The sequence below is a fragment of the Pteropus alecto genome, unplaced genomic scaffold (assembly GCF_000325575.1).
Source record: "Pteropus alecto unplaced genomic scaffold, ASM32557v1 scaffold185, whole genome shotgun sequence".
Classification (NCBI taxonomy): Eukaryota; Metazoa; Chordata; class Mammalia; order Chiroptera; family Pteropodidae; genus Pteropus; species Pteropus alecto.
The window spans coordinates 12,627,176-12,646,211 of NW_006438088.1; the positions used below are offsets into that span (position 1 = coordinate 12,627,176).

At 32.6% G+C, this 19,036-nt stretch overlaps 2 protein-coding genes across 2 annotated transcripts in view; both read left to right on the forward strand.

Annotated features, from left to right (window-relative positions):
• LOC102894664 (trace amine-associated receptor 2) overlaps nucleotides 1-12,354 on the forward strand; it is a 30,166-nt gene extending 17,812 nt beyond the window's left edge. The window contains exon 2 of the mRNA XM_006915409.3: nucleotides 11,359-12,354. Coding sequence (XP_006915471.2) covers nucleotides 11,359-12,354 — 996 coding nt within the window. The remainder of the gene's footprint in view (nucleotides 1-11,358) is intronic.
• Nucleotides 11,383-19,036, forward strand: part of LOC102894913 (trace amine-associated receptor 3) — an 11,796-nt gene continuing 4,142 nt past the window's right edge. The window contains exon 1 of the mRNA XM_006915410.3: nucleotides 11,383-11,476. The gene's annotated coding sequence lies outside the window, so the exon portion shown is untranslated. The remainder of the gene's footprint in view (nucleotides 11,477-19,036) is intronic.

Genomic DNA, 19,036 nt, shown 5'->3' on the forward strand with positions numbered 1-19,036 from the left:
CTGCTGTTCAGAATACCCTTTATCAAATGGTTGACTTACTCATTCTTGAAGCCTTACCATAAGCATAACTCTTCTGAAGCTTGCCCTGCTCAGGCTGAGGTGATGCTTTCTTCTCCGCTCTCCAAAAACAATTCAGACATGGTTCTATTATTACATATAAATGGTGCATTGTGATAATCTGTCTTTACAAAAAAAAATAGCTTTTAATAAAAGTTGAGTAGAATATTTATTAAAATATATGTAAGGTATAAAGATTAAGTATAAAAATCACAATGAGCATCCTTGCAGCCTACGCTTAGTTTAGGAAAAACAACATATTGTAGTTCTTTGCATATTTCTGATGCAAATTTTTTGTCAATAATGTATGACAAATATCTTTCTCCAGTAGCTTATTTTTTAAGTTTCTTAGGATGACTTTTGCTAAACATAAGTTCTTCATGCTCATGTAGTCAAATTTATCAATTGTCTTCATGTTTTGTGCTTTTTTGTAACTTCAGTAATCCTTCCCCACTATGAGATCAGAAAAAATTTCCTATATTGTCTTCTAAGAATTTTAGAGATTTTCCTTTTATATTTAGGTTTTAATTCACTTTAATTCTGGAATTGGTTGTTGTATATGATGTGAGACAAGATCCAATTTCATTTATTCTTTCTATATAACTGTCTTAGTACCATTTATTGGAAAGTTTAAATCTTCTCCATTAATCTGTTATTGGCAATATAATAAATTGTTTCCATATATATTTTAAAAATATATGCTTTTAGGCTCATTAAAGTCTTCATTGATGTATTTATTTATCCTTATACCAATAGCATATTTTCTTAATTATTATAATTTTATATTGTCTTTAAATCAGGTAAAAAATATTTCCTTTGCCTTATACTTCCCCATTTTGTCCTCCTCTCATTTTTTACTTTTCTTCATCTGCAGTTTAGGTTTTATAATTTGTTGCCTTTTATAATTTCTTGTAAATTTTTGAGACAACTTAGTAAATAACACACATACAGAAAACCTTTGAGATTTTGATAGTGCGTTAAATCTGTAGATCATCTGAGGAAAAGTGACACCTTCACCAATCCCTGAGTGTGGTATATTTCTTCATTTATTTACATCTTCATTTATGTCTTCTAATACAATTTTAAACTTTTCCCATAAACAACTTACAATTTTATTTGAAGTTACTTTACATATTTTTTGATTATGTTGTAAAAATAAACTTTTTAAAAGTCATAATTTCTAATCCTTTTTTATTGTTAGAAAAGCAATATCTGATATTTAAAAGTAGCGACCTTGTTAATCTCTCTTATTAATTCTAAAAATGTAAGTGTATATTTTGGATATTTTATGGAGACATATCATTTGTCAATAATAATTTTTTTCCTAATTCTTGTTTTTTTCTAATCTGTATACATTTCCTTCTTGCCTTTCTGCACTGGCTAAAACTTCCAGCAAAAGAACACTGAAGTGTTTTTAGAAGATTCTTTAGACTTATTACGTATCTTCAAGAGAATACTTTTAATGTTTCATCATTAAATAAAATGTCTGCTGAAAATTTTTATTTTTGTATATACTCTTAAGAAAATTGTTTTCCTCCCTAATTTGCTGAGGTTTTTTTTTTTTTTTAATGATGAATAGGTTTGCATTTTACTATGTGCTTATTGAGATTTTCTCCCTTAATCTGATAATGTGGTGAATTACGTTAAGTGATGGCATAATGTCAAAAATATCAAAACATGCTTACTGATCGGGGTAAGCAATCATAGGCATAATTAATCTTTTAAAAAAATAATTCAGAAATCTATAGACTGTTACATCTATGTTTACGAGTAAGAATAAACTTTAATTTTCCTATCTTGTAGATCCTTGTCAGGATTTGTTTCAAGTTTATGTTAATCTCATAAAATCATCTGGCTAATTGGCCATTTCCTGTGTCCTGAATGATTTATGTAAGATGAATATTATTTGGTTCTTGAATATTCAGTAGAATTTGCCATTAAAACCATCTGGATATGCAATTTTCTTTATGAGAACATTTGAAAATATTAATTCATTTTAATGGTCACAGACTATTTAATCACAGATGTTTCTGTTTTCACATATGTGTGGGCATCTGAAAAACCAATGTTCTTAAAATTTTGCACTAAGAATAACAGAGTAAATGAGAAAAATCAGATTTATGGCAGATCCCTCAAGTACTATGTAGCTCTTTAACTAGAACCCTAACGAAAGCAATAATAATCTTAACAAAAACATTAGTAGAGTAAATTTTTACTGGAATTTGCATGCAGCTTCACAGTCAGTCAGTCAACTTCTTTGCCAGGGGTTCATGCTCGCTCCTTCAAATTGTGGATCCATGAGTGCCTTTGCTTCCAATAGAGATCAGTATACAAAAAAAAATAAAAATAAAAATATCTAACTTAAGGCATGCTATTTATTGATCATTAGTCAACAAATTATCACAGAAGGACATGCTTTTGCAATGTTTTATTTTCACTCTTAGCCTCACCAGATAGTTTAATGCTGTGGAAATTGCAGTCATTTTCAAAACACCAAAGCAGCACCATTTGTATTTTAGAAAGATTCTTAATGTCTCCACATATTGCTAAGACTTTTTCTTCAATTGTGAGAACGTTTGCCGTAATCACTTCAAAACATTAATGTGTTGGGGAAAAAAATCACATAAGAATCAACATATCTGATTGTACTATGTACCAATTGGGTATAAACTAATTTGTGGTATAGAAACACACACTGTAAAATAGACAGTTCACCATTTATTTTGAGTCAGTTTTTATAAATTATATTTTTCTAGGACTTGTCTGTTTCACATAGCTTTTCAAATTTATTGGCATAAAGTTGTTCTAATGTCTTCTTATTACCTTTTTAATATTTAATATTAAATATTACACATTTATATACTTACTTTGTTTCTAATATTGTTTTAATATTATTTATTTTCTCTCTCTTAAAAAAATTTTAGATTTTGTTTATCTTTTCTATTGTATGTTGGTTTTCTGTATCAATTACTGCTCTTATTTTTATTATTTCTTTCCTTCTGGTTTTTTTTTTATACTCTACTGCTTTTTTCCTACCTTCTTAATTTGTATGGTTATTTAGTTATTTTTCATGCCTTCTTCTTTTGTAATATGAGCAGTTAAGAGAAAAAATATCCCTTTAAGTTCTGCTTTAGCTAACTCCTTCAAGCCTTCATTCATTTTTTTCCTTTTTCCAGTTCAAAGTGAATTCTAATTTCAATATTGGATTCCTTCTTTGGTCATTAAGTTATTTAAACTATATCTTTTAATATCCAATAATAGGAAGTTTTTCTAATTATCATTTTGTTATTTATTTCTAGCTTAATTGTGTTGTGCTCTGAGAACATGATATATGTGATTTCAGTCCTTTGAAATTAGTTGAGATCTGAATTTGTATCACAATATTTCATCAAATTTTGCAACTATTTTGTGTATGCCTGAGAAAACTGTGTGCTCAGCAGGTGTTTCATACAGAAGTCTACATTATTTTCATTAAGTCTAGCTTATTAAGAATCTTACTGACATTTAGTTATTCTCTAAATCTATCATTATCTAAATGATAGATATGTGTTAAAATCTACCACAAGGATTGTGGATTTTGTCTGTTTTTCCTTGTAGTTTGGTCATTTTTTATTATAGATTTGAAGACTGCTATTAAATTTAGGTTTATCATCTTGGTAATTGGAACTTATCCTTTTTACTACCAATGCCTTTTGCCTTAACATATTTATTGTCTGATATTGATATGATACAAATTTTTCTTTGTTTCTATTTGTTTGGAATGTTTTTCTATCTTTTTTATTTTCCAAAATTCTGTATTCTTATTTTTTAGATGAATCTCTTTAAAACAGCATAGAGTTGCATTTTTTCCATTAAATCTGATAATATTTTCTTTTTAAGAAGGAGAGTTGTAGTAGATGAAGTCAAATAGTAGCCAGAAGCCAGATCATGCAGACCAGATCATACACACATTCACATATACATATATATGTGTGTATGTGTGTGTATGTGTGTGTGTGTGTGTGTGTGTGTGTGTGTGTGTGTGTGTGTGTGTGTGTGTGTGTGTGTGTGTGTGTGTGTGTGTGTGTGTGTGTGTGTGTGTGTGTGTGTGTGTGTGTGTGTGTGTGTGTGTGTGTGTGTGTGTGTGTGTGTGTGTGTGTGTGTGTGTGTATGATTTATGGTTTATATATAAAAAATAAAGTATATCCATGCTTTATACTATACACAATTTCAGATGAAGTAAAAACTTATAAGTTAAAAATAAAACTTTAAATTTTCAGTAGAAAATATGGATGGAAATTTTTCTGACTTTTAAGTAGGGAGGGAGTTTTAAAATACAGTTAGAAGAAACATAAATAATTGATTAATTTATTGATATGAAAGAAGCGTTTATCAAAAAATATCTAAAACGAAAAGGCAGGGTATCCACTGGGAGAATATATTTGCTACATATATAAGAGGTTAATAAGAATATAAAAATTATTCTATAAATCAAAAAGAAAAAGAAAGTGTGCAAAAAAGGACAATATTACATAGGAGAAACAATTAAGGATAATAAACATGAATAAATGCTCTACCTCATAGGTAATCAGGAAAATGCAACTCAAGACTGCAATAAAATACCACTTTTCACTCATTTAATTGTCAAAAATTTAACCCTGACCATGAGTTGGATGTAGGTCAATAGAATTTCTGCATATTGATTGTGAGAATGCAAATTAGCACAGCCATTTTGAAATACAATGTATTTTTTGTCTTGTGAAGTTGAATATTCATATTGTTGATTCTGCAATTATATATATATCTCCAAGAAAATCTCTTAAATTTATACACCAGACTTGCATCAGAATATTCAAAATAGCATTCTTCATAATAGCAAAAGAACTAGAAATAATTCAAATATTCATTGATAGGAGGAAAGTAGATTATTATAGGACAGTGAAAATGAATGAACTATAGCTACATATGGTATAAAGTTGAGTAGAAAAATAAGAACAAAATTAATTTCAAAAGATAACGAATTACATAATGACCATTTACAGAGTTCTAAAACTGTTAACCCAACAATTTACTTATACAAATATACTTGATAAAGCTATTAAAAATACAAAAGAAACAAAATTAAAGGCAGTAGCTACCTGAGATAATGGGCAGAAAGTAGCTTATAGGTACACATAAACTATTGTCAACCTAGTTCATAGTCATAGGTGTTATGCTACAAACAAAGAAACAAGCAAGTCACTGGTAGCATAACTGTGGCTAATTTAATTTCTTTACATATGAGTCCCATTAAAAATGTGACCACTCGTTTTAGTGATAGATTCCTTTTCTCCAGCTTGAGGTACAAAATAAAATCATATGTCTTTGTATTATTTAAATTAATTAGCCAGTTTTCCCATATCTCTTTGGGTTTTTTATGTTCTCTGAGAACTGAATCTGAAAATTTATTTCTAAGCAGCCACAAGGTGTCACTCTTAAAAAAAAGGTGGCCACCCAGGTGGAAAACAATGTCATTCCATCCTCAATGATGTGGAGATATGCGACTATGAGAGAAAACCACAATTTCTCAAGGCTTGAAAGAAGAGGAATGGGCTGCTGCTCATTTATACTTACATTCACCAGAGAGCTCTTACTTTTAAATCTTGCCCTCTGGATTAGAGAGGCTGGTTCAGAAGGGTTTTCAAGGCTCAGCCATAGATCATTTCTAGGATTTGGTTTTGACTCTGCACCATCAATCCTCCTTCTACTCTTCCTCATGGTCAGTCCCAATCAGTAAAGCCCTTGTGTTCTTGCTTGCCAGCTGGCCCAAAATGTATATTTTGGATTATTAGATATGGTCTAATAGCAGTAAACCCCAAAATGAAAGAACACAAGATTCATTGCTTTTGCTCCAGGCTGCCTCCTTAGCTCTTTAAAAACAACAGTTTAAGTTCTGACTGCCCCCTGCTACTTGTCTCTTATATACATGATTAAAAGAGTATGCTTAAGTAATTCTTTACAGAATCAAGAAGGTTTATCCAAAACAACTTACTGTCTCCCCAAGAAGAGACAGTTTTTAGCAATTTTTGAATAGCAACATCTTCTGCTAGTAAAAAAATAAATAAATAAATAAAAAATTAAAAAAAAATTAAGTTCTACTTCTCGGCAAACAACTATGCTAAGATGTATAAAGCTTTCTTTTAAAATACTTTCATGTACATTTTCTCATCGTATCCTAATGTAGATATAAATGTGTTCTGAAATGAAAAGAGATTTTTTTTTAAGTTACTCTTTCTTATCTTCAAAAAGAGCTCCTAAGAAAGATTGCGTGAGGCTCAGCCACATAATTTGTGACGACCATCGCAGAATGAAAATACAGAGTTCTTTGTTAAAAAAAAAAATTATTAAGAATTTCAAGAGGGTGACTGCAAGGCATTAAACTAATCATGGGCTCTTTGGAGTTCAAGTTCCAGTTGACTGAACAAATTGCATGCCCATGCAGCAGCCCTGAGCCAAGCTGAGATCACACAGAGTAGACATAATTATAATTCAAGTAGGACCTTGATGTCTTCTAGCGACCAGTATTATATTTCATCCACATCTGGGGTGTGTTGCCTCGCAAGCTACCCATCACTGCAAAATGAACTTTCACATTTTAAAAGAACATAAACAAAAAAACGTAGACTCTTTAACATATGAGTAGATTTAAGCTAATAGCATCAGAGAAGATTTTGGCACTGTTATGCGAGTTCCTTAAAGAGATAATAATTATGCCCCATTATTCCAGGTCTAAGAGAGTTGACGAGATTTATTCTTTTAGTCACATTTATACGAAGGGAAAAAGAGAAAACCAATGGATGGTAAGGCCTCTTCTCAGTGACTAGAATGTGAGACAAAATATATACTGTGACGGTCTCAGATTTTCCTAAGATGGAAGGCACATATCTGTTTTTCTACTTGAATCACTAATCCCATCCATGTGTGGTTGGGATCGGGTTCCGTAGGGCCACTGGTAACTCAATGGTTCAGATATGCTTTACAGTTAGTTATATAATAGCAGACTAAGAGCCCTCGGTGTTGCAGGTGATGAAAACTTAGGTAAGCAGAGACTCCTGAGAGGATGGAGTGGTTTAGGCTCATTAAGCTGTTAAACTTTAGAAAGGTAGGGTTTACTTTTGCTTTTGTTTTAACTTTTCAGACACAATTCCCTTGAGACTAATTGTTAAGTTATTGAGCAGCACAAAATCACATAGTTCAGGTTTTCTAGTTCCATATAAGCATTAGAAAGAAACAAAGAAATAAAGTTCCTTCAGAAAGGAGTTTAACAATGGCACCTTCTACAATGCAACAGGTATGGGGAGAAGGGATTAGGACAAATCTGTGTTTTCCTTTAGGTTTACTTAAAGAAGTAAATTGTCATCCTAATGATGCCATAGTGTTGCTGGTTCATTGATTCCTTTTTTTTTTTTTGGTGGTGTTTTGGTCATGTGTAGAGAGAATGTGTAGGAATGTGGTAACTTATAGTTTCAGAACTTAATATGAATTTGTAATAAAATACAGAGCCTTTTAAAATATGTGAACAGGATAATGTGCTGCCTTTTGGCGGTGGAACACATTTCCTGGGAAGAAGATTTACAGTCCTAGAAAAGGTTACCTCTTTATTAGTGGCTGAATACATTCTTTATCACTAGTATTCACTCAAGTGAAGCAGAGGGCATTACCTGGGATTTTTACATACAACACCCTGCCATTGCTTTCTTAGGAGAAATCTTTTTGGTCAAATATGTTATTGCATGTGGTGTTCATCTTAACAAGGAAGAAAGAAAGAAGGAGGAGAGGAAAGTCACCTTTGCTAGAGCTCTTTAAATGTCAGGTGTTGTGCTCAGGCTGTTTATATGCATTATTTCATACGTTAAGATTCATTAATGTTTAATATTTGATGGAAATTGGACAATTGAAAGCAATCAATAGCTTTGGTAAGGGAAAAACACTTCAAGGAAAGCAGAAAGAATGATTAGCAGGGAGAAAGACTTCATAATGTTGCTTAAAAGTTTAGAATGTGGTTGCTAAAGCAGATGAATCTTTAATATGAAAGTACCTTCCAAATTTAATGATAAGGTAAAAAGAAATGAGAATACATTAGAAAAGTTTTTATTAGCATGGTGACAATCTTGCAATTTAATCACTTCCTTGGGGAATGTAGAAGACACTTTTATTTTAACAATTTAGTAGAATAAAGTTTAGATAAGATATTTATTCCTAAGATGAATGGGCAAGCAATTCATTATGTTCCAAATCTTTAATTTTTGTGCTTTTCATATAAACATAACAGTAATGAAGAAAAGGCCAAACTTTCCATTTAATTATGTTGCAATTCTGGTATCTGTATGTGCTTCTATTAACAGGTTTAAAAAATAGAAAAAAAAAAAGACACTCGAAGAATATAGTCTTAAAAATATTGTTTTATGCATTTAGCTTTCACAGATGATCAATCTGAAAGGTGTGAAAGATATGATCATTGAAGGTTTAAACTGATGATAGATGTCACATGCAAGAAACATGCCAAATACACCATGGAGAATGATGAATGCAATTTGCTTAAAAGTACTGTTTGATGAGCTCACCAGATAATCATCTAAAGTGCTCCTTCCCTTTATGGCAAGTGTATGGGGAATATGAATACACATTAGCAATGTAAGCATCGTATTATGTGCTTCAAAGAATTTTATTATAGTGCTTAGAGTTGATTGGTTAATTCAAGTTCCTGAATGTTAAAAAGAAAGGGAGGCGAGCTCCATACCCTATAATTTGATGCTTAGAAGAATTGAGTGAGACTCCTCCAAAAGAGGGATGGTAGAGTGAATAATAACATCAATCCCTAAGCCAGGAACACAAAGAAGTTTGCAACTAAATCTTAAAATGTGTGTTGTGGTGTTGCTTTTAGCACAAGAATATTGTGTGTGTGTCTGCCATTTTCAGGAAAATGAAATTATTTGGTATTTCTCTTAGTTTTACTTTCCAAGAAATAAAGTGATTTAAAATACACCAACAATATTTTCTTTGGCTATCCTATGCTTCTTAGTGAGTACACTCAATGTGTTTCAAACCTTCCTTTCTATTTCATAAAACTGCATTTTCTCTCAGTATTTTCTCTGTGATGATGCTTAACTGGTCAGTAGGTGGCTAACAAGGAATGACAAGCAGTTGAAAAACTCGTTAACAAGATGGGGAATATTCCTTGCCTACCTACCTTTCTCCTCTTTTCTCCTTTTTTCCTGGGAGGATGTTAGAAGAAACAGGAGAGAAATGCTATATACATATTAGAAATCCTTGTGGTAGCTGCTAAAAATGAATACAGTTTGAGAATCAGCTGTATACATTTTAGAAATTTTTGGATAAAAATGTCAAAAAAAAAAAAAGCATTTTTCATTTTTCAGGGATAAGTCTGTCGTTTCTATAAACAGCAGTTAGGACATTAGTTGATAGAGATCCCAAATGCAGTTTCGAAGTGTTCCCATTATGTGGTTATGATTACCCATATGCCCCCATCTCCAACTTTAGTTCCATTGTTGAAATATGTCCCTTCTCATAATTAGATCATTGATTCTGCACAGGTGGGAATGCGACCCCAGAACAGAAAGGATAAGGAGAGTGAAATTGCCTGGGACTCAACACTTAAATCAGCTGGGAAAAGCTTTTAATTTCAAATCTGTATTTATTCTTCTGTAGCTCACTTAATTCTATTATTTTTTTTCTTTTTAAAATCACTACTTAAATTTGAGAAACAAGTAGGAAAGCTCCTCCAACTCTATGCTGGCTAAAAACACCCGCTTGAGGGACAACAATGAAATTAGAAACCCTTCTTTCCCCCACACTATCTTTTCCTCAGTCTCTAATTTCTCTGTTGTGTTTCAGAGACTCTGAGAATGGTTTTCAGAGGTCTCATAACAACGTCATGTTTTTTCTTCACCCTTCCTTTTGCTTGGAATAGGCTTCTTTCTCTTCTTTTCGAATCCCACAGGTCCATCGAGAGCTAGATCAAAAGTCCCACCATCACTGGAACATTCTTCTCTGCCCCAGCCTGAAATTCTCTTGTCTAGTTTGATCTTTAATTTCAGATTTTGCTGAGACCTCTCTTTGGTCAATTAATCACAAACTATTGCTTTTTATCAGTGGTGCAGAACCATTTAGGTTTCACATATTTCGTCTCTTCAGCTGTTTTGTAGAATCTCCGCAGCCAGGGACTAGTTCATGCTTTTTTGTTCCCTTCATTGTGTCTCTTGTACTGTAAGCATTCAATAAACAGTTATGTGTGATGGTGCTCTTACATCACAGGGGCTGAGAACTTATTGGTTTATCTATTAGTAATTGGTTAGATATGATATGCATGAAGTCACTGATGGCCAAAGCCTTTCTGCAATATTATTAGAAATGCTTTGTATTTAGATAGTGCTTTTTCTCCTCAGTGTACATTAAAATAGAAATGTACCAACATTTATAAACATGTTACATTCCAAATATATATTTAAATGGTAGCACGCTGATTTTTATAAACAAAATGAAGATACTAGGTCGACACAGACAGAGCATGAGCTATTTGTTTTTCTTATAGTGGAGATGGCTTGCTTTCCTAAAGCTCACTAAACATCTGCTCTTTACAAAGAGGTGAGCATGGTCCAGTTTTGGCCTTTGCCCACCTCTGATTTAGCTTCTCTGGCTGGTAAGATGCTTAGTAAGGCTTCATGATTAACTGAAGAGGAGGATTCTACTGGATCATTAGACATTCTTAAATGATTCTTCCTCTTTTGAATAACCTTAGCATGAAAAAAATTGAAGGATGGTGAAAATAACAGAATACATGAATAAAACCATTTTTAAAAACCTCCTAGTTCCACAAGGCAATAGACCACAATCAAATCAAAACTGATAGGTGTTCCCAACTTATTTAAAGAAGTGAATGTCTCATCTAATATATATGTATTTCTTCTTATGCACACAAAAAGGATCAATTATTATAAGTTCAGTAGTAAACCTATTTCTCCTCTTCCTCCTTCTTTTTAATTTCAGGTCCTGGCATAAATTAAGAGCTTACTAAATGTTGGTGGTGTAATTTGAATCAAGAAAAGTATAAAGAAATGATCATTTAAACTATGGTTAGAATTCTATGAAGTTGCAAATAAAGATTAAGATAAATAAATGAGAAAGATCATGACTAATATTTCAGCATAAAGTATCTTCCTTGAGTCTAGTATGTCTTTCTTGAGTTTCCTATGAAAACTATATAAAACAGAATATTTTATCTGCTATCTAACAAAATTCCATGTGTTTCTGCTTTTTCTGAAGGAAACATTCAATTGCTCTGAATACGGAAATGGATCTTGCTCAGAAAGTGAAAGACCGCTGGGTATCCGAGCTGACATGTATTCATTTATGGCAGGGGCCATATTCATCACGGTGTTTGGTAATCTTACCATGATAATATCTATTTCCTACTTCAAGCAGCTTCACACACCAACCAACTTCCTCATTCTCTCCATGGCAGTTACTGATTTCCTCCTGGGATTTACCATCATGCCATATAGTATGATCAGATTGGTGGAGAATTGCTGGTATTTCGGGCTTACATTTTGCAAGATTCATTATAGTTTTGACTTGATGCTTAGCATAACGTCCATTTTCCATCTTTGCTCTGTGGCTATTGATAGATTTTATGCTATCTGTTATCCTTTACGTTATTCCACCAAAATGACAATTCCGGTCATTAAACGGTTACTACTTCTTTGCTGGTCAGTCCCTGGAGCATTTGCATTTGGAGTGGTCTTCTCGGAGGCCTATGCTGATGGAATAGAGGGCTATGACATCTTAGTCGCTTGCTCTAGTTCTTGCCCAGTGATGTTCAACAAGCTCTGGGGGACCACCTTGTTTATGGCAGGTTTCTTTACTCCTGGGTCTGTGATGGTGGGGATTTATGGCAAAATTTTTGCAGTATCCAAAAAACATTCTCGTGCAATCAATAACTTACCAGAAAATCAAAATAATCAAATGAGGAAAGACAAAAAAGCAGCCAAAACTTTAGGAATAGTGATGGGTGTTTTCTTATTATGTTGGTTTCCCTGTTTCTTTACAATTTTATTGGATCCCTTTTTGAACTTCTCTACTCCTATAGTTTTGTTTGATGCTTTGACATGGTTTGGCTATTTTAATTCCACGTGTAATCCTTTAATATATGGTTTCTTCTACCCCTGGTTTCGCAGAGCGCTTAAGTATATTTTTCTAGGTAAAATTTTCAGCTCACATTTCCATAATACTAATTTGTTTACTCAAAAAGAAACTGAATAGACTTATTCTGTATGAGTGAATTGAAGAAAAAGAACTGAACTTCATAAGAATGAAATTGCTCAAATTGTGTGTGTGCGTGTGTATGTGTGCGTGTGCGTGTGTGTGTGTGCGTGTGTGTGCGTGTGTGTGTGACTTTGGCTACCATGGAAAGGTCTTAGTTTATAAGACTTGAGGGGAAAAAAGGAGTCTTCTCTTTGAACTAAAAATCCCTCCATTTCAGAATACTTCATATGCCCACAACTTCCAGGTAGAGAAAAGAGAATGTTAGGAAGATGGAGAAGATGAAGAAAAGCCAGGAGTGGGATGAAGAGGACGCACAAAAATGTGTATACTATTTGGAAGGAATTAAAACACAAGCTGAGAGTCTCACCACCACACACACTTTCTATGATATATCTATTTATTTTTTTTCTTCCTTTGTGTCTGACCAGATGCATTTTGAAACATCAACAATTAAAAATTACAGGTAAATAAAAATGGAAATGACAATTTCAAAAAAAAAATCCATATTCTACTAGGAATCAGTCTTGTTAGCTGAGTTAAGTGTTTGCTAGATTTTGTGAGATTAAATGTTTTTTAAATGAAAGAGGATATGGAAACTTTGTAATCAAGGCCACAGATTCAACACATGTTCTCATTTATGTCATCTTAATTATAGCGTTCTCATTCATATCATTTTAATCATAGCAGTTAGCAATTTCTATTTTGTTAGTAGAAGAATTCTATTCAGTGTCTTCTTTTCTTCCTCAGGCTCATCCACATTTTGTATTGCTAATTTGTATCCTGACTTTTAATATATATAAAGTATATATATATATATACATATATATATATATACACCTAAAAGTTGTGTTTTGAATCCATCATTCCTTTTTTCTTAATATTTATACATACATGTTTGAATAATAGAATAATGAGAGAAGGAAGCAAAGGAAACTAATATTTATAGGGTGGAGAGGCCTCTGGATACTGGAAACTTAATACTGTATTTGTTATCCAGTGTCTTTTTAACTGTAAGTTGAGACCCATTAATAACTTGTGAAATTGATTTAGTGGTCATCAACCAGAGGTGTGCTGGTAAAGGCTTAACATCTGGCTCTGAAAAAAAAAAAAGTTCTGATTTGTATAATTTGATGATTTTCTTGATATATGTGCATATATATGTATATATTAATCTTCATTTAGCTGATTTTAAGCTTGAATGTAATGTTAGCTGGCTCTCAAAATCTTTGAAAAGTTAACCTATTCTTGCAAGTGGGCATGAATGATTTCAGTATACCACTGACTGCAAACAAAATTTTTAATGAAAAACAAAGTAGAATAAAAGAAAATAGATAATCTCAAATATATCACTCGCATTGAGAGTAAATATTGCCTTATGAATTTTTAATTTGAGTCATATATATGTATATGTTTGCGTATGTGTTTTCATGTATGCAAGTAAACTGTTTCACCAAAATATTTTTGGTTTCATTTCCTCAATTTCAATATCTCAGTGAACAAATTAACAATTTTTTCTCTTTGTGGAAAAGTTTACATAACTGCCCACACATTTGCTATGACCTTAGTTCATTGCACAGATCGCAATTAAACAGTGACTTTTCACTTGTCATCTTAAGTGTTAGTCTTGCCTAGCTAACCAAAAATGGGCCTGCACATATATCTGGACCTTCTACCGCCCTTTAATCCTTACTGGCCTGCTGTTCCCTCCCTACAGCCTATAGGGTAAAGGTGAAATAGTGGAGCTTCTTCGAAATGGCAAAAGAGACTATGAGTACAAAACGAATGGAAAAGTGATTTTACAAGAATGGAGAAATTAAAACAAAGTGCTTTATGAGACCCTAATGTGGTGTGTTAGATAGTAAAGAGGTTTTTTTTTTTTTTTTTTTTTTTTTGTAATTCTTCTTAATGAAATGATTATGTTCTGATATTTAAACATGCACACACACATAAAGAACATTATTTTAAAATGCCAGTCGCTAAAAAAATGAGTAAAATAGATTTTAGCCTTACTATAAAGTAGAATAATTTTGAATTAATATTTATTAAATTTACCTCTCAATTTGCTAACATATGACAATAGAAAATAAAACTAAATAGCTTGGTGTAAGCTTGCCTGTTGACATTTGTTGGAAAGGAATTTATGACTCTCTTTTTTACAGAATGATGATATATGTGATGGTGGTTATTGTTTATGCTGGTGCTTATAGATAAAATAAAAAATTTGGCAGGCCTATGTGGGCCATAAAGATTTCTAACGATACTTCTCTCTATTAGAATTCTTTTCATACTTTACAACATCATTCAAATAGCTCCTCTGTAAAGTTCTGCTCAGTTATTCCCCTTTCACTAGAGCATAATTTTCTCTGTACTTTTTTACAGCACTTTTTAGTTTCATAGTGTGGTCATCCTGCCCAGTGTGCTAGCAAACGAGTCATAAAGCCTCCTATGTGCTTTGTGCCTTCCATCGTTCATCTTGCTTTCATTTCCCAGTGTTAGTAAAGTAATGTCTCCCTTCCACACCCAGAATTTTACAGGAAGTTGTAGATGAGAAAAAAGAACCTGAGGAAATTAGTGATTTGCAATAGATTATACAACTAATTATCGAAGCAGGACTAGAACCCAGATCCCTTGACTTCTCGCCCTATATTTTTTACTGAACTCGCTTTTTCAAAATTTGTGACACTTTCAGTTTCCCCTGCCCTCTTTTATTTACCAAGAGTTTTAGTCAAACTAGTACAAATCACTAAAGCAAAAATAAATACTTCTTGCCCATCCCAAAATGTTCTCATTACGTTCGAGATCAAAGTATAAACAGAAATCTTTTACGATTCCAGCAATTATTCCTTGTTTGGATATCAGCCAACATTTAATTCAAGCTACACATGTTTATGTATTTCTAATTGATAGACGTTTCTTATAGAAGTTTCAGTATCTATCTTCCTAGATTGAAACCCAAGTGACTATGAAATTGTGCTTCCTTTGATTAAAAAAAACAAAACAAAAAGCCAACCAACCAAGCAAACAAATAAAACGAGAACTATCTGGGACATTAAAAATACATAGAATATTTCAATATCCCCCCAGGAAGGAAAATTAGAAGAACAATTCTACTGGGGTTCTGCTGCTAGTTCCTCCCTTGGAGTTCCTGGATCTGAGTTCTTCACTACAGTTCTCTTGAGAGCAGAAGCAAACTCATATGAACCTGATATCTTAATCGTCAACACTAAACTTTTTAGAATTTTCTGACCTCTTGCCTGCAAAGACACCAGAAAAGACACAGTGATTCACACCTAGCTTTTCAGGAGAGGAAAGGTAATGAATCAATAAAAATAAGTGGAAATGTATTATTTTTTTAATTGTTGATTTATTCTCTGCTTTGAAATAATTGAACAGTGATAATTAAATTTTAAAGAGAACCAGAAATTGTTACAAATAGGTTGCAATAGAGAAGGTGGGTTCCCCCCCAACTGGAAAATAATTATTATAATATTTAAGTGAAAGAAAGTTCTTAAATTTTCCATCAAAATTTGCTTGGCAATTTATAAATGTACACGTAGCGCCAATATAAAAAATATTTTTCCAAAAGTATAAGGACTATGAAACGCATGATTTTATAAATGTAAGGTACTCATGAATTTCAATAATCTTAAAATGCACTCCTCTGATATTATGTCTTAATTAAAAAATCTTGTTATATACTATTTAGTTTACTGCCAGATACTACATATTTCTTTTCCTTTTTTTTTTTGGTATTTTTTTCTCTTTCAAGCAGCATTTACTGAAGATATTCAGTTTCTCTTTGCTCTTCAAGTTATTTACTCATTTCAAATACAAAGATGCCCAAGCTAAAAATGAAGTTTCTCTATTGCTAAGAACTGTTCTCAAATTCAATGGACATACAAATAATATAGGTATCTTGCGAAGAAGTCCATTTTGAGGTGGGTCTGAGATTTTTCATTTTCAAAAATGTTCCCAGGAGATGATGATATGGCTGATGTATGAACCAAACTTTGATTAGAAAGGACCAGATGGGAGAAACTGTAAGCAGATGAAGCCATAGACTTTTTTTTGTTGCCTGAATTAATCAGAAATGAATCATTGCCCTTATTAGAGATGGTAAGGGATGGTGGGAGGTTTACTGGAACAGGAGCCAAAAGACCTGGATTATAATGTTGGTTCTAGTATTTAGCAGCAATTGCTACCTCGAAGTCTTGTTATTTAATATACATGGAACAGTGAGAGAATGCAATGGAAATGTGCCTTTCAAGTAATTTAGAAACTTTAAGACATCCAGAATTCTTATTGTTAACTGGGTTTCATTTGGAATGCTATTTGTTTTGAAAGTGGGTTTATTAGTTACTTTCTAAGCAGCATTTACTGTTTTCCTAATATTTTTAACTTTCTCAAACCATATGTCTTTTATACCATGAGACAAGATACATATTAACTAGGTTTCATAATGTGTTGGCATTTCCTTTTCATTTAATTCAAGCTGTTACTGCTTTCCTGACATGTACACGGCTTTGTGTTAAACATTTCAAGGGTTAGATGGTTAGTGGGATGTTATCTTAGTAGCTGTAAATTTCTTGAGAAATTTACAGGTAAGATAAGGCAGTTTTTAAAAGTTCTGTGCCAGAAGAAGGGAACAAAGGTATTTGAAATCAAAGTCAGCTATAAGATAAGGAAGTGGAAACACTTGTCTCTAAGATCTTTGGCCACCCTAGTAGTCTATAATATTGTGAGATTCACTCCAACTGGGAAAGTCAAAACAGGTTTCTGGAAAGAAGAGATATTTGAACCGAGATTCGAAGTGATCAGGGATAAAAGAACTGGCAATCAGGTGGAGGAAAAGAGTTAGCCCCACCACAGAATGGGAATTTGCAGGGCAGTGTGGGGACCACTGTATCCAAAGGTAGCAGGAGTATTGCAGACTGAAGGGAGAAAAGGCTACTACCAGGGTTTTCAGGCAAAACAGATGCTGAAAGATACATTTGTAATATGCAAGACTGTGCTCTGATGTTCTAGCCAAGGTGTGTTTTCCCAGGCCCTTTTCCTTGTAGCCACCAATAATAAGTACTCGTGGCCTTGATAAAAGATTTATTTAGATCAATTCCTCTTGGGCCTTCTACTTCTAACATATTCTTTGATACTTAGTTTTAGTAAAGATTCTTCTCTTCTACTAGTTTTCAAATAATGTTATAGTTTATAGCTAATTACAACAAAGATGCTTTGCCTTGATTTTAATTTTCACTTTCCTTTCTGCTCCTGTTCTCTGAAATGAAGGCTGCTCTGCCTGTTCTGTGAGTGTATTTACTGTCACTTGCTCCTAGCTGCTTTTAAGAAGACAACATTTTCAATATTACATCTCTGCTCACTGCCAACAGCCGTGTGGATTTATAAGGCTATTGTGTACTGTGAGCTGTTTGAAAAAACTTACAGTAAAAGTTTTCCAGATACTATTTTTACTTTTTGATGTTGCAATGTATAAGCTACTATAGATAGTTATTAAGTAGATTTATAGAAGAGATCTTTTTCTTCTGTTTTTCTGTTTTCAGTGCTACATCTGAATACAGTCAACTTATTTTCATCTCTAAATGGCTTCCAAGTAGTCTTTAAATATTCATTATTGTCTATGTTAGATATTAGAGAATTAACCAGAAAAGATCCAATATAATGAATTTTTATAAATTTCAAAACTTTGCTTTTCTATTATACTACGTAAACCACTTAAGCATTTGTATAAGATACTAGTCTAAATTTTGAAATCATTCGTGAAATTATACTGACACCCTTTGTTTTTATTTAACAAGTTTAATAAAAAATTAAACTTCTCTTTAGATGGAATTTCCTTTTAGGCTAAGAATGATTTTGGAGCTCTACAAATAGAATTTATATTTGAAACCTTACAGTTTAAGATCAATTTTTTAATAAATATATAAAATTGGATATTATCTTCTGATCTGTGGCAAGAGCAATGATGGAATAATTGCTGTTAATGTTAGTTCCAGGTCTTTAAATTGGTTTTGGTAAGAAACTCTTCCTCCTACATGGTACACCATGAGCAGACATTAAGAAGAGATCAGAGAAGCTAGTTTGAAATTTTATGTGTTTCTCTTAAGCAGTTACCCACTAAAATACTTTAGACTTCAGCCTTAAATTTCAGGAAACGAGGGCGACCAGAATTTAAGAAGAGAGAGAAAAAGCACATTATTTATGGACATTAACCAAACTTATGCTCAAATTTAGAAAACTTTAAAATTTGTTTCTTAGTACATTTAATCTGAATCAGTATATTAAAGAATAATAACGTTAATTGCTCATGTCTTACTTTGCTGATCCTTCTTACCTAATGTTTTTTCAACAAATAAAAATGAGAAAAATAATAATTTGGATTAATTTATATCTGTACCTACATATGTACATATATAAATACATAGGTGGCGACGGCAATTTTGTTTTTTACCTGAATAGTTCAGTTTTTGAAAAGGGGAACGTGTTTTATAACAGTGGTGACACTCAAGTTAGTTGATCAGTACCTGAGAGATAGCATGTGAAAATATTTGCCTCCCGTTAGAACCATGGATAGTAAGTTTTCATTTTCTATTGTATCTTATATGCCATTCCTATTTTAAGGCTAATGACAATTAGATTCTGTACCTAGAGTTTGCTGTCGGGCCAT